At 44.7% G+C, this 23,928-nt stretch overlaps 1 protein-coding gene across 1 annotated transcript in view; it reads right to left on the minus strand.

Annotated features, from left to right (window-relative positions):
• The window catches only part of PSMD2 (proteasome 26S subunit ubiquitin receptor, non-ATPase 2), a 1,781,804-nt gene that overhangs the window by 529,711 nt on the left and 1,228,165 nt on the right, over positions 1 to 23,928 (minus strand). Inside the window, exon 17 of the mRNA XM_044070442.1 lies at positions 15,453 to 15,621. Within this exon, the coding sequence (XP_043926377.1) occupies positions 15,453 to 15,621 (169 nt within the window). The remainder of the gene's footprint in view (positions 1 to 15,452; positions 15,622 to 23,928) is intronic.

A 23,928-nucleotide genomic window follows, 5' to 3' on the forward strand; every position in this document is an offset into this window, starting at 1 on the left:
CTGAGTCCATACACTTTTCAGGTACCATTGTAATTTCCACATATGCAGTTTTGCAAATGGTATTAGTAGTGTGCAAGATGCCATGAATCCCAAGGCCTGCAGAATTTTTCTTGCAGGGAGTTGGGTCTTTGTTGCCATTATTTTGAAATATTGAATCAGCTGTCATTGCTTGTCTGGTGTGAGATAAGCCATCTGGGCCATTGCATTCAAGCTGGCACCCAGGAATATTATGTTTTGTGAGGGCACTAGTTTTGATTTCTTTTTGTTTACTGTGTACCCTAGGCAACTTAGAAGGTGTTTGACAAATGCCAGATGCTTTAAAAGAATGTCCTTGCTTTCTGCTTGAATAAAGCAGTCGTCCAGATATGGGTATATTTGAATTCCTCTGTCTGCAGTATGCAATTACTGGTGCCAGGTATTTTGTGAAGACCCTGGGCGCAGTAGATAAGCCAAAGGGCAGTGCAGAGAATTTATAATGCGTTGAACCTGCAATGAAGCAGAGGTATCTTCTGCAATTCTGTCTGATAGGGACATGCAGGTATACCTCCTTGAGGTCCAAAGTGACTAGCCAAGCATTCTTGCCCAGCATGGGAAGAAGCTGCTGTAGTGTTAGCATCTTGAATTTTGGTACTTGCAGATAGGTGTTCAGAATTGAAAGATCCAGAATGGGTCTCCATGCTTTGTCCTTTCTTGGGACTAGGAAGAGTCTTGAGTAAAATCCTTGTCCTTGCTCCTGTGTAGGTACCTGTTGAATGGCTCTCATGTCCATGAGAGCTGTAATTTGTTTTTGTGCTTCTGCTCATTGATTTGGTGGCAGGTTTGGCATTCCTTTGATCCTTGGTAAGGTATGAAAGTGGAATCTGTATCCTCGAGAGACAATGTTTAGAACCCATTTGTCTTTTGTGATGATGTGCCAGTTGTCTGCAAAAAATGCTAGTTTTCCTCCCAAGGGAGTTGCCAGGAGAGATTTTCTTGGTAGTTTGAGGATAGAGTCATTGTGTTGGTCTTCTGCTAGCTTGGGGCCTGTCTTCTCCACCTTTCTGGGCAGCAGTACCCCATTGGCGAGGTTTGTAAGGGCCCTGTGACTGACCTCTGCCCCTTGGGTGTCTGTATTTGCCCCTCTGTGATCTGTCAGAAGCTGGAAAGGACCAGTTTTTTGTTGGCCAATTTCTGCTGAAATGAGGGGGTTGTACCTGCAAAAAATCCTTGACCGTTTGCATAGACTTTGCCTTATCCTCCATTTTCTTTAAAACCTCTTCTGCTTTGACACCAAATAATACATCCTGCTGTAAAGGTGCATCCAATAATTTTGCTTTAACATGGTCAGGAAGGGTTTGTTCTTTTAACCAAGCATGTCTACGGAGGACAGAGCCAGTAACAGCCGCTCTACAGGAAGCTTCCAATTAATCAAATCCGCATTGTAAAGTATGTTTGCCCACCTGTTCAGCTACATGCATCAGATCCTGCATTTCCTTGAATTCAGACTGTTCTGAATGTGTGCTCATTTTTTGTTTTAACTGAGACAGTAGGACTTGCTGATATTTCAACATGTGAGACTGGCAATTTAATGCTCTCATAGCCAGAGTTGCTGAGGTGTATATTTTCTTTCCCCATCTATCTAGGGCTCTGGAATCCCTTTCAGAGGGCACAGGATTTTTAGCCACAGAAGCTTTAGCTCCCTTAGGACCCTGGGAAATTGTTTCTGGGTCAGCTACAGGGCTTTTATATAGGAATTTGTGAGAGTCAGGTACTCTGTAGTATATGTCTGGTTTGGCTGGAGCAGGAGGTAGAGAGTCTGGATTTAAACTAGACTCCAAGTAAACATCATCCACAATAACTAAAACAGGTGGGATAGCAAGGGGTCTGTGCTGGGGTAGTAAAAGGAACTCTCGGAGCCTTTTCTTAGAATCTGAGTAATCCTGGCCTTCCCAGTGGAAATGTTCCCTCATGGTATGTAAAGTTTCCTCAAAGGAGTAGTCTTCAGGGGGAGATGCTGAGGGAATAGAGTCTTTAGCATCAGAGTCTTCATAAGGTGTAAAAGTATAATCCTGCTCCTCAGAAGAATCTGAGGAGAGTGAAACCTGGTCAGAGGATGCATAATCCTGCTCTTGTCTTGGTCTTTTATCAGGAGGGGGATGGGAACCCCTGATAAGGGTAATCAAATCTTCAGCCATCTTAAGCATCTGTTTCTTAGGCATGGGGCCTTGAACTGTAGACTGATGTACAGTTTTCTTAGGTTTTAAAAGAGTTTTAAGCTTAGCATAAGATTTAATGGTGAGTGTAGTCGGTCTGAAGACACCTTCTGCAACTGAAGGTGTTTCCACTGAACTGGTGTCTACTTCTGCTCCGGTGTCGGAAGATGGCTGCGTCGCCTAGTAGGCTCCGCTTGGGAATCCGCAGCTGTCTGGGGTTCCAGTTCTTGGTCGTCAGGGGCTGCGTGGGCGCCTCACTGAAAAACGGAGAACCGGCGACAGGCCCAGCTGAGGCCTCGGAGTCTGGCTTGTTCCTAGGCTGTCTGTCCTTATCCTTGCGTTTTTTATGTATGGCGGTCGTCGGCTGCTCCGACGGCATGATACAATTAAATTTCCTACCAAAGTAATGCTGTGCGAAGTCAAAACGGCGTTTGATAGTTCGTTTATTAAACCTAGCACAAAACCGACAACCTGTGATGTCGTGGTCTGGGCCTAGGCAAGGAATACAATAGGAATGGAAGTCCTTATGAGGTATTTGCTTCCCACAAGAAATGCAATTGTTAACTTTTTCTGACATCGGACTGAGGCAAGAAAATGTTCCCCAACGGGGTACTTAGCTTTATTGAAGACTTCGGACTGAAATTCAAATCGAAAATCTCAGGTGTCGGCCGACCGGCACTTGCGAACTGCTCCTGCTTCGGGCACCGCGCGGCAAGAAAGACTGAAGAAAATGGCATCGGATGCCTCTTATATACCCCTGGCGCACTGACATCAGGGAAGAAGCGACAGCAACCGACGCCGGACGAAGACTTTGGAATTCGGGCAGACTGCGGGAACGCCTGACGGCAGGATAACCCAAGTGTGATGACTGCAGCAGGGTAACACTATGAACATCCTAAGTTGTCTGTGTACATCAAATGTGTGTAGAATCCTCTCACTATTAGTCTGGGGAGAGGGAGGAAAAAAGGTAGGTAGACGAATGGCCTGGTTTAAGGACAATCCATTAACTCCCTTTGGCATGAAGGAAGGGTTAGTGCAAAGGGAAACCCTGTCTTTTGTGGACAGATAAGAATGGAGGAGAAGCCATAAGGGCTTGTAATTCTGAAGTCCGCCTGACAGAGATAATAGCCATCAGGAGAACAGTTTTCCAGGTAGAGTGTTTGAGGGAGCTATAGGAGGCTGTCTCGAAAGGCGCTTGAGTCAGTTTCTCTAGCACAAATTTAAGATCCCAGGGGAAAGCTACTGGTCTCCTGGGAGATCTAATGTGGAGGACGCCTTTAAGAAATTGCTTGGCCTCAATTCTGTAAACTACAAAAGGGGAAAGTGGCAGACAAACAGCTGACAAATGTGCTTATTTGGAGGAATAAGCTAACCCTGCATGAAGCAATTCACACCGATATGACAGAACCATAGGGGGATCCACTGTAAGTGGGTCCAGGTTTCTAGCAAGACACCAAAGGGAAAATCTCTTCCATTTGGAAAAGTACGGTTTTCTGGTATTGGGTTTCCTGGCCTCCTGCAGGACTTGAAGCATGACCGCAAATAAAGGTGTCAGAAAGGAATAGGGGCTCTATCACCCACAGGGTCAGTTGAAGAGTTCCCAGTTTTGGGTGGATGACTGAACCCTTGTTCTGAGTGAGCAAGTCCACTCTGTGAGGTAACTTGTGACGACTGTCCTTGGTCAGATGTAGAAGGGGTAACCAGTGCTGTCTTGGCAACAGGGAGTCACCAACAAGATTTTTGCTTTGCCCTACTGAATTTTTGGCAGGACTTTTGGAATGAATGGTAGGAGAGGGTATTCATACAGAAATGAACAGTTGTGTAAAATCTTACCACAACCATAGATGTTGTCCTCTTTCATGTTGCAGTATTCTTGCTGTGGGATTTCCTGTCCTCAGGGGACACGTACGTCGGCTCCTATACAAAAGTTTCAGCTTGGCTGTTGCAGCTGCGTGGGGCATCACATGTAGGGCCATAAACCAGGGGCCTTAAATGCGACGTCTGCACGCACAATCCTCAGAACCTGAAGCTCAGTAGGCAGAGTGGAAGACCCAGCAGAAGGAGGTGCCAGTGGTGTCAGGTGAGGGACCCTGGTGTCCTTCTGTAGTACTGATAGGTCCAGGGTGAAAGGTGTATGATATTAGGACGTAGAGACATGCTGGGATGAAAAGGAGAAAGATGAGGGGGTTATTGGTGGGTGGGAAGGAATACTGCAAAATGGAAGAGAAGGACATCTATGGTTATGGTAAGATTTTACATAACTATTCTATGTCCTACTATTCCTATGTTGCAGTATTCTTGTTGTGGAAGAGTACCATAGCTTAGCTGGATGAAAGGGTGGTGTATGTAGAAGAAGACTCTACAAAGCCCTGTAGGACTGCCCTGGCAAATCCTGCACATGCTCTGGAGACCTGGTCTAACTTTTAGTGTTTGGTGCAAGTGTGGTCAGTGGACCATGTGGCTGCTTCCACAATGGAAGACGTGTCCAGACCTTTTAGGAAAGCCTTGGAGGCGGCCACTGCCCTAGTGGAATGGGCTTTTACTCCCACTGGGGGATTTTTTTCCATGGTGGGAGTAGCAAAGACAAATGGCTTTCCTGATCCAATATGCAATGGTTTGTTTGGAGACTGCCTTGCCCAATGCTATGGGATGGAAGGAAACAGAGTTGTTTTGATTTCCTAATGGATTTTGTTTTGTCCAGGTAAAATCTTAGTTGTAGTGAAGTATCCTCTCACCTTCATTGGTGGGAGAGGGAAAGAAGGTGGGAAAGTGGACGGATTGGTTTAATGACAAATCATTGACCACTTTGGGCATGAAGGAGGGATTAGTTCTCAGGGTTACCTTGTCTTTGTGGAACGTAGTACAGGGGCGGGGGGGCAAGCCATTAAGGCTTGTAGTTCTGAAACCCTTCTGGTTGAGGTTACAGCCACAAGAAGAGCTGTTTTTCATGTACACATCTGAAGGGTAGCTGCCCCAGCAGGTTCAAATGGGTGTTGGGTAAGCTTTTCCAGGATGAAATTAAGGTCCCAAGGCCTTTTTGGAGGTCTAATGTGTAACACCCCTTTTAGAAAGAGTTTTATATCGAGCCTGGCTAGCAAGGTATGGTTTCTAGTGGCAAGCAGGCTGATATTGCACAAAGGTGTACTTTCACTGAAGAATAAGAAAGTCCACTTTTTATCAGTTGACACACACAAATAAGAACTGGGGGGATCAGGAGTGCAAGGGTCCCTTCCTTTGTTTAGACACCATTTAGTAAACCCTTTCCCATTTAGCCAGGTAAGATTTTCTTGTTGTAGGTTTCCTGGCCTCCCTCAGGATTGAAAGCACGTTCTTTGAGTAGTGGTGTCTGAATGGGATCAGAAGTTTATTACCCACAGTGTCAGGGACAACATCTGTAAGTGTGGGTGGATGAGAGTTCCCTTTTCTTGGGTCAGAAGGTCCACCTTGTAGGGTAACATAGTGACTGCCCTTGGCTAGATTGTGAAGTAGGGGGAACCAGTGCTTCCTTGGCCAGTAGGGAAGTCACTAACAAGATTTTCAGTTTGTCTCCCCTGATTTTCAGGAGGACTTTCTGAATCAATGGAAAGGGGGGGGGGGCATAAAGAAACTTCCCCTTCCAGGAGATGTTGAAAGCGTCTACCCTCCAGGCTAGAGGGGAGTAGGTCTGAACAGAAGGTCTGCAGCTGCTTGTTCTGGGGGGAGGCGAACAGGTCTATTTGAAGTGTGCCCCACTGGTGGACAATGTCTAAGACGACAGTCCTGTCCACCATCCATTCGTGTTGTGGAGAGGATGTCCTGCTTAGAAGGTCTGTTTGCTTGCTTGTCCTGCGAGGGAATGTAGGTTGCCTGCAGGGACAGGTTGTGTCGAGAGGCTAGATCCCATATCAGCAGGATTAGTCTGCACAGCTGATATGCTTTTGTCCCCCTCTGTTTGTTGAGGTACCACATTACAGTGGTGTTGTCTGTCACTATTTGAAAAACCCCTGGAAGAAGCAGAGGAGTAAAGGTTTTTTAGAGCTAAGAAGACTGCTGTCATTTCCCTCACATTGATGTGTTTGGCCCACAAGGAAGACTGCCACGTTGCTTGAACCCTGTAAGATGCCATTGTGGCTCCCCAGCCTGAATCTGAGGCATCTGTATGCATTACCTGGGCTAGGAGGTGGGCTGTAGTGGAAGCCCCGGGTTTAGCTGAACTTGCTGGACCCACCAGCTGGACCCACACGCTGATCTCTTCTTTAGACAGGGAAGGAGGGGGATTTCTTGCTCCAGGTGATTCTGGTGCTGCGACCAAATGTTTTTTTAGGTACCACTGTAGCTTGCGCATATGTATTCTGGCAAGTGGAAGCATAGGTATGGTGGCTGCCATTAAGCCCAGGATTCGTAGGAACTGGCTTGCAGTTATTACGTGTGCCTGTAGCAGCTCTCTGAAGTGGTAGGTCAGAGAGTTGACTTTGTCTTGTGGAAGAAAAGCCTTTATTTTATCTGTTTGTATTCTGCAACCCAGGAAGATCTTGTCCTGTTCTGGGTGCAGGGAGGACTTTGGAAAGTTGAGGGTGAACCCCAGATTTTGTAGGAGAGACATGGTGAAGTGCAGATGAGTCGAAAGGGCATCTTTGCACTCTGCAAGGATTAGGATGCCATCCAGACAAGGTTAAACCTGAATTTCCTGTGTTCTGCAAAATACAATGGCTGGGGCCAGGAATTTTGTGAATACTCAGGGGGCAGTGGACAAACCAAAGGGCAAAGCAGTAAATTGGAAATGAGAAGAGGGCCCAGACAAATGCAGAAATCTTCTGTGGGAAGGTCTGATGGGTATGTGTAAGTAGGCCTCTTTTAGGTCCAAGGTGGCCATGAAAGCCTTGGTTGGGATGAGTGGAAGCAGAGTTTGAAGTGACAGCATTTTGAAGGTGGGCACCCGTAGGTAAAGATTTAAGAAGTAGAGGTCTAAGATGGGTCTCCATGGGCCGGGGGAACAGAAACAGACAGGAGTAGAAACCTTTTCCTTCCTGTCCTGAGGGGACTGGTTCTATGGCACCCAGCTTCAGAAGGTCTGTCAAAACCTGTGGAAGGAGATGCTGTTGGTTTTTGGGAGGAAATGGGATACCTCTCATGGGTGGTTTTACTTTCCAGGAGAGGAAGTATCCTTTTTGTATTATGAACAGTACCCATTTGTCCGAGGTGATGGATTTCCAGAAGGGGAGGCCGTAGGAGAGGTGGACTGAGAGTGGTAGGGGGACAAGGCAGTCACGCACTGTTGGAGCCTCCTCTGTCCTAAAAAGGCTGTCTAGGCTGAGGATGCGGGGCAGCAGGTCTGGAAGTGGTAGGTCTCCTTGCACCTCTTCTAGATCTTGAAGAGGTAGTACCTGCCTGGGCTGGGTTTTGCCTCACAAAGGTGGCTTTAGCTGAATAGTTTCTGTAGTACTTGGGAATAGGAGATAGCAATACATGTTTTATGTCCTGCAATTCTTTACTTTGTTCTTGCAGATTCTTAAAAAGATCTGCACTTTGCTTTCCAAAAAGGAAATTGTGGTCAAGGGGGGTATCCAAGATCTTTGACTTAAAGTCTTCTGGGGGATTTTGAAGTCTCAGCCAGGAGTACCTCCCGAGGACTGAAGCAGATGCTGCAGAGCAAGCAGATGCTTCTGCAGCATCATAGCTGCATCTGATTGAGTGTCTTGCTACTTGTGTAGACAAAGAAAGTTTGGAGGAGATGTCAGCTTTAGTGGGGCTGTCAGGAATAGTAGCCAGCATGGAAGATGCTTGGGACACCAAGTCTAGAACATATTTGGTCATATCTGTCTGATAGTTAATGGCTCTAAAAGCCAAAGTGAAAGATGTGTAGACCTTCTTACCTATCCTATCAATACATTTACTGTCTTTATCTGTGGGTAGGAGTGATGCCGAAGGAAGAAGTCTGGATTGCTTAATCAGGGTAGGTGGCAATCACTGCTGTGTCTGCCGGGGAGGGAGGGGTTCGATTAAGAATTTTTGCTCATCAGGCACCTTGTAAAAGCAATTTGGTCGCTTGGGGGCAGGTGGCTGTGAATTTGGAGACTTAGATGCTGAGTTAAAGGCATCTAGGTATGCAGGCAGGACTGGTGGAACTGCAGAAGGCGAGGGGGATTTTACTTTAAGCAGCTCAAAATACCTATTTTGGGTATCGGACATTTGTGAGGTATCCCACTTGAAGTAATCTTTCATTTGGGGATAGTCTCACCAAAAGTGATACCCTCAGGGGGTGACTCTCCCTCTATGGATTTTTCATCTGGAGAATAATACTCCTGGGGTGAAGCAATTTTGGAGGTGTAAGACATGGAGTCCTCAGAGGAGGAGAAAGAAGTATCATGCTCTTCTCCCCCAACCTGAAATGTCAGGCGGGGGGCTGAAGCAGGCCTAGGGCTGAGCAAAGGAAGAGCAGTGGAGGATGAGGCTGAAGGCCTAAGGACCATGAAGGCCTGTATCAGAGAAGAAGTGAAGGACTGCCAGTCAGGTAGGCCCTTCTGCCGTGGAAGAGGCATGCTTGGTTTTCAGTTTCTTTTTTGCTGGGGTAGACTTTGGAGCAAGCCTGGAATCGGGTATGATAGGAACTGTGTCCAAAGCCAGGATCTCGGCTGGAAGGTCTACAGATTCTGGTTCCCCCTCGACGGTAGTAGGTATCTGGGTTGACTCCAGGGACGTGCCGACCGTCAGCTAATCACCGGCTTCCAGAAAGGTAGTAGTTGAAGTTGACGGATCCACTGGGCGTCCCCTCAGCTCCTAAATCGTCAGCTGGCGGGGCATCCGGTAACGGAGCAGCAGAAGAGGGCCCGGGAAACTTGGCCTTCTTATGCGGAGGTTCTGACATTGCCTCCGAGATGAGATCTATTCTTAGGGATAGCCGCTTAAGGCGCTGTTTTTCTAGATAAAGGTTAAGCGTGGCCAGACAGCTGCATAGGTTCTTCGGCACAAACGATTGGCAAATGCAGCAAGTGGTATGGTCATGCTCCCGGCCTAAGCAAAAAACACACCGATCATGGGAGTCTTTATGGGGTATCTGGCGCCCGCATCGGCATTTACCCTTTTTACCTGACATCGGCCATCAATAGCTACAACAAACCAAGCCTAAGCAACAACAATAAGATATAAAGAAAAAACTCCAATGGGTTACTTAGCTTTTTTGAGACGTTCAATATGAAGGAGCAAACAGGATGAGTCAGTCGTTCGCGGCTGAAAAGTTTTGGGGATTGTGCGTGCAGACGTTACATTTAAGGCCCCTGGTTTATGGCCGTATATGTGATGTCCCATGCAGCTGCAAGAGCCAAGCTGAAGCTTATGTATAGGAGCCGATGTATGAGTTGCCTGAGGGCAGGAAATCCCACAAGAATACTGCTACATAGGAATAGAAGGACATCTTCCCCTTCCAACAGACTGACAGGGAGTCCACTTTCCATGCCTGAGGATGTGGTTCTCTGGCACAAAATTTTGGAAGCTGTTTGTTCAGAGGGGAGGCAAACAAGTCTATTTGTGGAATACCCCACTGATGGACAATGTCCAGGAACAAATACCTGTAAAACATCCATTCGTGGGGCCTGTGTTCTGGATATGCTCAGTGTGTCTGCCACATAGTTCTGACTGGAAGGGATGTAAACCATCTGAAGAGATATTTCTAGTAGGCGGGTTAGTTCCCAAGCCTGTAAGGCTAATCTACAAAGGAGGTAGGATCTTGCCCTCCCCCCTGCTTGTTTATATACCACAGAACAGTCACGCTGTCTGTGTAGATATGCAACCTTCCCGGCCTCAGAAAGGGTTTGGAAGGACTGCAGGACAAGGATCAGGGCCTTCATCTCCTATACATTTATCTGGTCTTTCCTCTGAGAGGATGTCTACTGACCTTGAACTGTGTGTGTCCAGAGCTGCTCCCCAACCTACATCTGACGCATCTGTGTACAGGTCTTCAGCTGGGGGCAGTGGAAGTCCTGGGTTTATGGCCAGCTGCCTTATTCACCACTAGAGCTCCTCCTTGAGGCAGGGTAGAAGTGGGATTTGATATTCCAGTGGGTGGGCATGCTGAGACCACACACACTGATTTCAGAAATCAGTGGAATTTCCTCATGTGGTGCCTTGCCAGGAGAAGCATAGGGATGGCAGAAGCCATCAATCCCAAGATTCGTAGAGACTGTCTTGCAGACAAGAGACTAAGGGGGAGCATCTCTGAAAAAAGAAGGAAAATCTCATGAGGTTTCTTGGGGGAGGGGGACACCATCATTGTGTTGGTTTGGTATCTGCACCCCAGAAAGACATGATCTTGGAATGGGGCAAATGTAGATTTTTTTTGAAGCTGATGGTGAATCCCAGGCTTTGCAAAATGGCTATGGCTGAGTGGAGGTTTTTATTCAGTTCTTCCAGAGATATGGCTTGAAACACAAGGTCGTCTAGGTAGGGGAAGATTTTAATGCCTTGGAGTCTGCGGAAGGCGACCACGGGCACTAGCATTTTGTGAAGACTTTTAGGGCAGTGGAAAGTCCAAAAGGCAAGGCAGAGAACTGAAAATTCCCAGAGCCCACAGAAAAGCGTAAACATTTCCTGTACTTGGGATGAATAGGGATATGGAGATAAGCATCCTTGATGTCTATGGATGCTAGGAAGGCCTGACGGAGGATAAGGGGGAAGAGGGTCTACAGAATTGGCAATTTGAAGGAGAGTACTTTCAGAAAGTTTGAGATAGGAGACGCATTTCTGAGATGGGGACAGGGGCCGCACTGTGCCCTGTTCTAGCAGGTTTAGCAGAACTGGGAGGAAAAGAGGTTCTTGTTCTTTTGGAGGTTGAGGGATACCCCTGAAGGGAGGCACTGTGTTGCCAGACCATTAACTATCCATTCATTATGATCCAAGAGTCCTGAGTAATGGATTCGCATGTTGGAAGGGATAGGGTAAGGCACAGGAAGAGGGGTGCCAAGATTGTCTGAAGAGTCAGGAGGAAGAGCCCCTCCTATCAGAAAGAGGCTGCTTAGCCAACTGGGGAGCGGAGGAAGAAGAGGAAAAATGATGTGTTTTCTTGGACCCCTTGGGGGTTTTGACTCGGGGGGGGGGGGGGGACTGCCTGTATGCAAAGACCTGTTTCCCAGGGTAGTTCCTGTGGAATTTAGGCACAAGAGAGAACAAGATATGTTTAAGATCTTTTAGCTGCTTGCTCTTTTCTTGCAGGGATTTGAACAGTTCGGCAGAGGGTTTGCCAAAAACTGGTGTTGTCCAGGGAGGCATCCATAAGCTTTGCCTTTATGTCCTCAGGGAGGGGTTCAAACCTTAACCAGGCAAGCCATCTTAGTGCAGAGGAAGAAGTTGCAGCAGTAAGACAGGATGCCAGGGCTTTGTTCTCAGAGTCTAACAAATCTGACACTATCTTGGAGAGTTGTGACAGGAGGTTTCATATTGTACTTGATCATGTTGGTCTGGTAGTTCAGGGCTCTGAAAGCTAAAGTAACTGAAGCATAAATTTTCTTACCCATCCTCTCCAACTGTCTGCTATCCTTGTCTGAAGGGAGGAGGTAAGTAGAAGGAAGTGACCTGGAAGCCTTATCAGAGGCTACTGAAAACACAGAGGGGTCTGACACAGGGGCCTTGAAAAAGAAATTGTAATCCTGAGGCACTCTAATACCTGTCTAGCTTTTTCACAGCCAGAGCTTGAGCATCAGGGTGTGAAGATGTGGAGCCAAAAGCATGCAAAAAGGCTGGAACAACAGGAGAAATGTCAGAAGGACTAGGAGTCTGTACTTGAAGAAATTCATAACATTTTTGGACCGCAGACATTTGTAAGCCATCCCATTTAAAATGATCTCTCACCTTTGAGATAGTCTCACCAAAGGAAATCTCCTCCATAGGAGATTCTATCCCATTGAATCTTCTTCAGGGGAAACACAGTACAAGGGGGAAGGAATTTGGGATGAGTAAGCCAATGACTCCCTATCCTCATCAGACGAGGAATCTTCCTCTGAAGGGGCTCATGCCCTGGTCGTTTTTTGAGGGGAAGAAGGCCAGACAACAGGAAAAACTGGCTGACCAGAGGGAGGCGTCAGAGCTATGAAGGCCTTGAAAAGGACCAGTGTAAAATTCTGCCACGATAGAGGAATGTTTAATTGTCTGTTTTATCTTTGCTGGAGTATCCATCTGATGCAAAGGAAGAGGGCCAGACGTAGGCCTTCATTACCCAGATCCAACTCAACATACTCTCTCATTAAAATCCGGGTTATTCCCCTAGGGTCTTCAAACATTATGAGCTCAGGTTTCCCCAGGATTGTGGGAGACTATGTCTGCGAAGCCTCTCTGGATGTGCCTACATCTGGTACCAAGGTGGCCTGTAAAAACGGCCTTGGCCTATGGATCCAGATCAGTGACGGAGCGCGTCTCAGAGCTCTAATGTGCTTCAGGATAGACATCAGTAAGGACAGGCACAGCTCCCACTTCGGGCATAGGTGTTTTGGCCTTCCTCTGAGCAGCCTCGCTCATCGGGTTCGAGGAACATTCCATCATGCTTTTAGTTAAGAGCTTAAGCCGCTGATTTTCCAAGTAGACAGCGCGTGATGATAGTTAACTATGGAGGATCTTGTGCATAAAAGATTGACAAACTGAAATTATGGTCATGGTGCAGCCCGATACAGAAAAGGCACTGGGAATGACTATCCTTGTGTGGAATTTGTCTCCAGAAGTCATACTTCCCTTTCCTGGACGACTTTAACATCAACAAAAACAAATCACCAACAAAAGGATTTCCCAGCGGGGTATTTACAGTGGATATAAAAAGTGTACAAACCCCTGTTTAAAATGCCAGGTTTCTGTGATATAAAAAAATGAGACCACAATAAATCATTTCAAAACTTTTCCCATCTTTAATGTGAACTATAACCTTTACAATTCAATTGAAAAACAAACAAATCTGTTAGGGGAAAAAAATAAAAAACGTACAATAAGCTGGTTGCATAAGTGTGCACACCTTTAAACTAATACTTTGTTGAAGCACCTGTTGATTTAATTACAGCATTCAGTCTTCTTGTGTACACACCTGCCATCAATTAGAGAGACTCTGATTAACCCCAAATAAAGTTAATTTTATTGATATTTACTCAGTTGCCTGCCAAAGCAAAAACCATGGTTCGCAGAGACCTTACAAAGCATCAAAGGGATCTTATTGTTGAAAGGTATCAGTCAGGAGAAGGGTACAAATATATTTCCACAGCACTGGATATACCATGGAACACAGTGAAGACAGTCATGAAAAAGTGGACAAATTTGGGACAACCCTGAAGTTCCAAAGAACTGGACGTCCCTCCAAAATTGATGAAAAGACAAGACGAAAACTGGTCAGGGAGGCTGCCAAGAGACCTACAGCAACACTGAAAGAGCTGCAGTAATTTCTGGCAAGTACTGATTGTGTACTACATGTGACAACAATCTCCTGTATTCTCCATATGTCTGGACTATGGGGGTAGGGTTGCAAGACGGAAGCCTTTTCTTACACGGACAAACATCCAGGCCCGGCTAAAATTTGCAAAACAATACATGAAGTCTTCCAAAAGCATGTGGGAATATGTGTTATGGTCTGATGAGACCACGGCTGAACTTTTTGGCAACAATTCCAAAAGGTATGTTTGGCGCAAAAACAACACTTTGCATCACCAAAATAACACCACCCCCACGGTGAAGCATAGTGGTGGCAGTATCATGCTTTGGGGTTGCTTTTCTTCAGCTGGAACTGGGGCTTTAGTCAAGGTGGAGGGAATTATGAACAGTTCATAATACCACTCACTTTCCCCCAAAACCTTCAGGCGTCTGCTAGAAAGCTGAAGATGAATGTCACCTTTCAACACGACAATGACCCCAAGCATACATCCAAATCAACAAAAGAATGGCTTCACCAGAAGAAAATTAAAGTTTTGGAATGGTCCAGCCAGAGCCCAGACCTAAATCCAATAGAAAATCTGTGAGGTGACCTGAAGAGGGCTGTGCACAAGAGATGCCCTCACAATCTGACAGATCTGGAGCACTTTTGCAAGGAAGAGTGGGCAAATATTGTCAAGTCAAGATGTGCCATGCTGACAGACTCCTACCCAAGAAGACTGAATGCTGTAATTAAATCAAAAGGTGCTTCAACAAAATATCAGTTTAACAGTGTGCACACTTATGCAATCAGCTTATTGTACACTTTTTATTTTTTTTTACATTGTACGCTTTTTATTTTTTATATTTTTTCCCTTAACAGATTTGTTTTTCAACTGAGTTGTACAGGTTTATAGGTCACATTAAAGGTGGGAAACGTTTTGAAATTATTTATTCTGGTTTCATTTCTTATATGACAAAAACCTGGCATTTTAACAGGGGTGTGTACACTTTTACAGCTACTGTATCTTTATTGAAGAAAACAATTCGGCAGCACAACGATTTCTGGAACTGGCAATCTGACTGACGGCAAAGAAGTTCTAGGGATGGTGCAAGCGTACGTCTCTTATGGCCTATGTCAGATGTACCGCCCACTATATATGGTGGTAAAAGACTTAGATACACTGGCCGACATTGGGTCACATTGGCAGGCAACTCCCTCATGTAAAGAATACTGCAGTAGATGAATAGAAGGACATCTATGGAGTCTATTGACCACATATTCTTTAATAATTACTTACTCTGGCTTTTCCATTTTTCTGTAATCGTGCTAACATTCTTATGTGCTTTTTTTTTTCATAATAGTATATGGCTTCCCTCTGAGGAGAGGGGTGCTCCTTGGTCCAGAATTAAAACCTTTTGTCTAAAGTTTCAGGCCTGGCAATACTCACAGGAGTAAACCTGGAAGCTTTTCTTTAGCCAAAAACAAACAATGAAGGTGATACTTCTCTGAAGCATTTGTCTTCACCTGGAACTTTTGCTGGTGACTTTTTACAGGGATGTCAGAAACTAACAACAAACAGAATAAAAAAAAAATCACAAACTGAATATTAAAATTTCTGCTCTGTGGGTCACCTGAAAAGAACTGAGGAAGTGAAGACTGAATACTTTTCTGTGGTATAAAAAAAAAAAATAATCTCATTGAAGGACAGGTATATGTCTCTGCCTGCGACTAATTCACAAGTGTAATGAATTACACTGCAGTAACAATCCTTATGGCATTTAGACAGAAATGGCTATAGGTCAACAGGGATGAAACACTATCATCATATGCTTAGAATTCTAGGATTTATAGGCAGTTATTTATCTTTTGCTTTTACAGTCTAATAAAAAAAACTTGTAAATACTTACCACTGCCAACCATTCCCATGGCAAAGATGGAGTTGTAAGAGACTTCTGGGTCAGCATCATGGGAAAATTTGCTGAGGGTGTCCAAGATGTTCAGGCGAGGGTTTGACACAGAGATCAGTGCCAATGCCAAGGGGACAGCTCTCCTCAAGGTAGGTTCACCATATCGCAACTGTAAAATATCATCGTAAACAATTTCTTTTACACTTAAAATTGCAAACATAGTCAACTGCACACTATGACTATTAACACACCTATACTTACTCTATCAGATGATCTCCAAAAGGACCCTCATGTTTTCTTGGTTTATTACTTCACCAATCAGTACCTGCCACATAATTTTTTAGTAAAACCCCAGGTTCAGACATATCTGAGTATATGGCCAATGTACACCAAAATGTATAACAGCTGCATAAGAACACCTACCCTTCCAAGTCCACCTAATTCAGTCTCATGACACCAGCAACCACCTTCCTGCAAATCAAGACATGACACTACGCTAGACTTGCTAAGCTTAAAGCGAGTTCTACCAGTAGCTGGCAGAACACCACTCATCAGCAAAGCAATGGAGGGGGTATGTTCAAGACTACAAGGTCCTCTAACAAATCAACTAGTAAGGTTAGAACTAAGACTGGAATCATACCTATCAACTTCACAGCACAAGAATTCTTGACAGAGACAAAAATAATATCGTCGGGACAAAGGCCCCAAAATAGGGACACATTTTACATATTTAGCTCTTATAAATTTAGAGGGTTGCTAGAATAACTTGCGTTACTACACATTTTCTGAAGGAAATGATGTTTTAAAATCATATATTTGTCATTATTTAGTGACATCAGTCCTCAAGGACTTGCCAGAAATCTTCACATTTTTATGAGGAACAGACCAAAAATGTGAGCCAGAAATCTGGACATTCTGCAAAAGCATGTACAGTTGAGAGATATGCTTGGAACCTCCTCATTCCAGGGCCATTATCAGGAAGTCCCCCAACAGGATCACCAAAAGCCATTCATCCGGGAAGGGTAAAGTACAGTTGTGTACACTTACCATAAATGTAGATGTTAGAGTGTATTCACTGTTGCAATCATCGCATTTGGGTTATCTGCTTGCAGTAGCCCTCAGTTGGCCTGATTATCAAAGTCTTGGGTCCTGCGTCGGTTGCTGTATCATCTTCCATGACGTCAGGTAGTCAGGGGTGTAAAGCATGCAGCCGATGCCATTACATCAGTTTTTCTTGCCCCAGATGTCAGGTGCCCCCCTAATAGGAAGCAATTAAATATAAATATGCAAGGGTATACCTCCAACAAAAAAGCAAATAGACCAAAAAGCTTTTAAGCATAGTAAAGGAGAATAGAGGTATAGCCAAAAGTCGTCAGGGGGCTGGAGGGAGGGTAACCAGGACTGCAACAGTGAATACACGAACATCTACAGTTATGGTAAGTGTACACAACTGTACTATGTTCTTCATATTTCGCTGTTGCAGTCATCACATTTGGGTAGATTCCCAAAGCTAAGGCTGGGAGGAGGAATTTAGATAGCATCTGGATGAGCTATAAGGCCCTGCAAGACTGCAGTGGCAAAGCCAGCTCTGGATTTAAAGTAAATTGGCAAATGGTAAGGCTTGGTGTAAGTATGTACAGAACTCCAGGTAGCAGCTTCTAGGATGTCCCTGGTAGGGACACCTCTGAGAAAGGCTGTAGAGGTAGATGCAGCCAGGGTTGAGTGTGGTCTTATCCCCTGTGGGGTAGGTTTTCCATGGTGCTTATAACAGAAATGAATGCAATGGCCTGTCCATTTAGAAATGGTTTGCTTTGAAATAGCCTTCCCCTCTGCCCCTGCAGCAAATGCCACCAGCAGTTGTTCAGATTTCCTTTGAGGTTTAGTCCTGTCCAAGTAAAATCTAAGTTGTCTGTGCACATCTAAGGAGTGCAGTCTCCGTTACCCTTTGTTCTGTGGATTAGAAAAGAAGGTTGGCAAATGAATGGACTGATTAAGAGCCACACTGGATACTACCTTGGGCATGAAGGAGGGATTGGTCCTGAGGGACACTCTGTCTGCATGAAAGATGATGAAAGGCTCCACTACCATAAGAGCCTGTAATTCAGATACCCTTCTTGCTGAAGTGATTGCTAAGAGGAAGGCTGTTTTCCAAGAAAGGAATTTTAACTCTGCACTTACAGCTGGCTCAAAAGGAGGTAGAGTGATTTTTTCCAATACAAAGTTAAGGTCCCAGGCTGGAGTCGGGGCTCTCCTGGGTGGTCTTAAGTTTTTGGCTCTTCTGAGGAACTGCTTGAGCAGTGGATGAGAGAAGAGGGGTGGTTCTGTGTTGTAATGAGCTGAAATGGCTGATGCATGAATTTTGATGCAGGAAAAAGAAAGGCCCTTGTGAAGCATCTCAGTTAAGTATTGAAGAATCTGAGGTAAATTGGGCGCACCTGTGCCCATCCCTTGAGTATGGTTCCAGGAACAGAATCTTTTCCATTTTTCAGCATAAGATTTTCTAGTGCTAGGCCTCCTTGCCTCCAAATTGACATCCAACACTTGTTTACTGAGGGATGATAATCGCAAGATTAGGTAATTAGCCAGGCTGCCAGGTTCAGGGTTTGAAGCTGAGGATGCAGAATCTGGCCCTCCTTCTGGGACATCAGGGTAGGGGTCTGAGGCAGGTGCCACGGAGCCAGCAGTGACAACTACACAAGAGGGGGGTAAACCAGTGTTGGCGTGGCCAGTCTGGTGCAATCAGTATCGTCCTTGGTTTGTCCTGTTTGATCTTTAGTAGTACTTTGGAGAGGACAGGCAGAGGAGGAAGGGCATAAACTGATAGATTTTTCCAGTTGAAGGACAGGGCATCCACTTTCCAAGCTCGTTTGTGGGGAGCCCTTGTGCAGAATTTGTCCAATTGGTAGTTCTGGGGGGAGGCAAACAGGTCTATATCTGGGCTCCCCCATTTGTTTATCAACATGTTGAAAGCCTTTGGTTCCAGTTTCCACTCGTGTGGGTCCATAAGATTTCTGCTTAGTTCGTCTGCCAGTGTATTTAGCTTTCCTGGCAAGAAGTGAGCCTGTAGATGCACTTGGTAGCTCAAGGCTGTGTTCCACAGAGCCATGGCTAGTCTGCACAGGGGGTATGAATGGGTAACCCCCTGCTTATGTACCACATAACAGTGGTGTTGTCAGTCTTTACCATTAACTGCCCTGGAAGAATGTGGTCCTTGAACGCAGTCAGAGCATTCTGTACAGCTAACATTTCTTTTTGATTGATATGCAGGTGCATTTGACTTGGGTTCCATTTGCCCTGAATGCACTTCCCTGCCAGGTGAGCCCCCATGCATAGTCTGATGCGTCTGTTGTCAGGGTTTGGGCGACAGGGGGTAGAGTGAATTGTAGTCCATTGTTTTGGTGGCAGGCCTCTGCCCACAAAAGGAACACTAACTGTAGACAAGGTATGATAGGACTCATTGCTTCTAGATCCTGAGAATGCTGACACCAAAGGCTTTTTAGATACCATTGTAGTTTCCTCATATGCAGTCTTTCATATGGAATTAGGAGAAAGCAGGAGGCCATGAACCCCAAGGCTTGCAGTATTTGCCTTGCAGACAGCAGGGTTTTTGTGGCCATTAGTTTGAACTAAGTTGTCAAATGAATTTGTTTCTCTGGTGTGAGGAAAGCCATCTGGGAAGTTGTGTTCAAGCTTGCTCCCAGGAATATAATTTGTTGACAGGATACAAGATGTGATTTTTTTCGTTTATGGTGTACCCCAGACAAGTTAGCACCTTTTGTACAAATGCCAGATGATATGTCCTGGATTTCTGCCCGAATTAGACAATTGTCCAGGTATGGGTATATCTGAATATTTCTTTGCCTGCAAAAAGCAATGACTGGAGCTAGGCACTTTGTGAACACCCTGGGCATGCAGTAGACAAGCCAAAGGGCAGTGCAGAGAACTGATAATGCATGTAGCCTGCTTTGAAGCATAGGTATTTTCTGCAAGATTCCCTGATTGGGATGTGCAGGTAGGCTTCCTTTAGATCCAGTGTTGCCAACCAGGCATCCTTGCCTAGCATAGGAAGCAACTGGTGAGGGGTTAGCATCTTGAATTTTGGGATCACCAAAAAGGTGTTTAGGATAGAAAGGTCCAGGATAGGACGCCACCATGAGTTGTCTTTTCTGGGCACCAGGAAAAGTCTTGAGTAGAAACCTTGTCCCTTCTCCTCTTCTGCTACAGGTTGAATAGCCTTTATGCTTATGAGAGAGAGTACTTGCTTTTGAGCCTCTGCCCACTGATTTGGGGGTAGATCTGGCCAACAGTTTGGGGTTGGTAACATGTGGAAGTGAAATCTGTATCCTTGGGGAACTACATTTAAAACCCATTTGTCCTGGGTAATGAGCTCCCAGTTTTATTCCTGCAGAGCAATCTTTCCCCCTAAAGGAGCAGTCAGTTGAGAAGGGCTTGGAAGTTTCAAAGTTAAGTCATTGAGACAGTTTACCATGGGGGGGGGGGGGAGTCTTACTACTCCCTGATTTGGAAATGGGAGCCCCCCACTGCTTAGTCCTGTGAGTACCTCGAGACTGAAGCCTGGGTGTTCTGCTGGCTCTGGGTTTGGGCTGAGAAGGCCTGGAAGAGGCAGGAAATGACCAATTCTTAGAGGGACAATGCCTACTAAATCTTGGAGGTTGTACTTGTAGGAAATCTTTAACAGTTTGCATAGATTTAGCTTTTTCCTCCATCTTTTTAAGTACTTCTTCTGCTCTGTTGCCAAACAGGCATCCCTGATTTAAGGGAGCATCCAGCAATTTAGCTTTAACATATGGCAAAGATTGCTCCTTAAGCCAAGCATGCCTTCTAAGTACAGACCCAGTGACAGCAGCCCTGCAAGATGCCTCTTGTGAATCAAAACCACAATGCAAAGTACGTTTTCCAACTTGTTCAGCAGAATGCATTAAATCCTGTAAATCCTTATTTTCAGCACAGTAAGGAATCAACATCATTTTCTTTTTAAGCAATCCAGTAAAATGCTGTTGATACTTTAACATATGAAACTGGCAGTTTAGAGTCCTAACAGCCAAGACTGCAGAAGTGTATACCTTCTTACCCCATCTATCCCGCACCCTGGAATCTTTATCAGAGGGGGGTAGGATTTTTGGCAGTAGTAGCCTTAATGCAACTGGGTCCCTGTGAAATAGGATCCGCTGTAGGATTTTTAAAAAGGAACGTGTGAGAGTCAGGAACCCTGTAATATCCATCATGTTTTCTGGCAGCAGGAGGTAAAGAGTCAAGGGCCAAGCTATATTCCGAAAAGGCATCATCAACAATGTCTAGTAAAGGGGGGATAGCTAAAGGCCTGTGCTGGGGCATGGATAAGAAATCCCTAAGCCTCTATTCAGAATCAGAGTAATCCTGGCTTTCCCAGCGAAAATGCTCCCGAAGAGTATGCAAGGTTTCACCAAAACAGAAGTCCTCTGGAGGGGAAGCAGAGGGAATAGAGTCCTCTGAATCAGAATCCTCATAGGTAGATAAGGGTAAATCCTGGTCATCAGGAGAAACAGACATTTCAGAATCCTGATCAGAAGTATCCTAAGCAAATTCAGTAATAAGTCTCTTAGAGGGGGAAGGTCGGCTTTCCCTGATTAAAGTAATAACGTCTTCAGCCATTCTTATTTGTTTTTTAGGCATAGAGGCCTGACCATGCGGTCTGGGCGTCGGTTTTCTAGGCATGGTCCGAGTTTTAGGCCTTGAAGAAGAAGATGGAGACTGTTTAAGATGCAAGTCAGTAGGCCTGAATACACCCTCAGAAGCCGGTTCCGGACCCATCCAAGGTACAGACACCCGTAGGTTCCACAGTTGAAGCATCTTGCGGCATACGGGACTCTAAATGGGTCTCAGTGGTGGCCTGCAAATCTGAAGTAGCGGGTATCAGGGGCTGCGAAATCGCCTCACTGAGTACCGGTGAACTGGCAACTAGCTTAGAAGAAGCGTTGTCGGCAGCTTTGGACTTAGACAGCCTGTCTCTGTCTTTATCTTTGCGTTTTTTCAGTATGTCAGTAGTCGGATGGCTTACCGAAGACCTATCTGGATAGCTGAACTGAGTACCAAAATATTTAGAAGTGTAAATATACAGACGACGAATAGCTCGTTGTTTAAGGCACAAAACCAACAGCGAGGTACGTCGTGGTCAGGGCCTAGGCAAGGAATACAGTATGAATGAAAATCTTTACGCGGTATTGCTTTCCACAAGAAATACAATTATTGACTTTTACTGACATTGGTTTAGAGCAAGAAAAAGTTTCCCCACTGGGATACTTAGCTTTAGTTGAAGACTTCGGTTTTGAAATTCGAAAACAAAAATTTCAGGAGTTGGCCGACCGGCACTTGCGAACTGCTTTTGCTTCGGGCACCGCACGGAAAGAAAGACTGATGTAATGGCGTCGGCTGCATGCTTTATACCCCTGGCTACCTGACGTCATGGAAGAAGAGACAGCAACAGACGCAGAACCCAAGACTTTGATAATCAGGCCGACTGAGGGCTACTGCAAAGCAGATAACCCAAATGTGATGACTGCAACAGTGCAGTGACACACGAAGAACATCACAAAGTTCCTTTTCCCAAAAAGCTTTGGCCACCATGGTAAATACAACATGGTAAACTAGACAATGAATAGCAGCATAACTTCAACAGCAAAACAATATCAAGTATAATGGTACTTCCAGCACTTCACCTGCTGCCTTCAAACAACTCAAGCAGAACACCATGCAAACTAATTTACATAGGCAGTTAAAAAATAGATACAGAATCAAAACAATAAAACTACTAATTAACAAAACAATATCCAGTTTCTTGACTGAAACAACAGATAGTCTTTCAAGAATGCAGTGCAGGAGCACTACACTTTTACCTATTTGAAGTTTGAGGGCAAGCAAAATGGGCTTTGTTGTTCAAGCCTACAATATGTTGTTCTAAAATGTAATCATAGGGGTTAAATATTTGACATTTCAAAATTAATAAAGCCTACTTATGCCTCAAAACACTTATTAGCACCATCTTTTTTTTAATACAGGACCGGATTTGTTGCTAAACTGTAGCCTTCAGAAAAGAGCTGCCAGAATTGTGTACATCCAAAATGTATTACAGGATCTCTACTGTTTTTGATGGCCTTGACACATTCTAAAATGCATACTTTTCTCTTAGCTTCATAAATATAAATTAACTTGCAAGGAAAAAATACATCACGTACTACGCTATCAGCATTACAAGGAAAACAGTCTTTAGTATTAAAGATTTTATAATTACCAAAAGAATGAATAAGCAAAACAAATATCACAGAGCAATAATGAAACCGTAATGGAGCAGAAGTCATGCACACTCCTATCCCCTGAATAAGACATTTTGGGGAAATTATACAGCATGGCACACAGTCTGCAGTCACTTTTGAGAAACTGCCAATATTTTTAGTAACTCTTGCAGTCTGTTAGAGTTGAAGGTTATCATCTGCAGCAATATAAACACAGAATTTTTATTTACTTTATTTATTTTTATTTGCAGTTAGTTTGCCAGGATAGTCCATTGGCCCACAAGGAGCCCATTTTCAATGGAGTCCTGGGGAGAAAAACTCCAGAAAAATACAAATACATAGTACTCATTGCACACATACATTACAGATTATCTCATAGGAATACAAAGTAAATACGATAAGAAAAGGTTAATGATAGAATACATCACTAAAGTTCATTAAACAGCAATAAAAAAAAAAACACTTTTTTTTATAAAGTAGCAGCATAGCGTAACTGTTAAGTAGTTGGTCAAATAGTTCAACAGAGCTGTGGAACTATAGGAGGCAGTGGTGGCGTACTTAGTTCTAGGAGAGCAGGAAGTGGTATTAGAAGGATTAGGTAGGATGGGAACAGGAACACTTCCATTGTGAAGTTAGGTGTGAGTGCAGCAAGGTTTTAAATGAGAACAGACTGCTAGTGATACAGATAGGAGATGGTAGAGAATTCCAGAGGTGTACAGGAGAAGAGGACATTAGGTGATTCCCAGCTGGACGTGTGGGTTTGTGCAATTTAATTAGGTTTTGGGAATTACATCTTAGAAGTCATTCTGGTTCATGCATTTCAAAGGTAGTGGCTAGGGAGGGACAAAGAGAGGGGCTGTAAATGAGTCTGTGCTTGGAAAAGTTGGGTATAAGTGAGGAGGTTAAGTAGCTCAAGCCAGTTTAGTTGGTGAAGAGAATTACAGTGGTGAGAAATGTCTCTGACCTGCTGCAAATTTTGATATCTTGTTATAGCAAGAGGAAAGTTTTGTTTTGAGGGAGGATTGCAGGTTGGTGAGGATAGATGCACCATATATAGGAGGGATTGGATGAGACATTTTGGCTAGTATGAGCCTGGTAGAAGGAGAGATATTAACGATTATGGTGATATAGCATACCATGTTTTTTGTGGGTTTTTTTGATATTTATTTGTAAATGTTTGTCGAATT

Source organism: Protopterus annectens, chromosome 4.part1 (assembly GCF_019279795.1).
Source record: "Protopterus annectens isolate FY-2018-M chromosome 4.part1, PAN1.0, whole genome shotgun sequence".
Taxonomy (NCBI): domain Eukaryota; kingdom Metazoa; phylum Chordata; order Ceratodontiformes; family Protopteridae; genus Protopterus; species Protopterus annectens.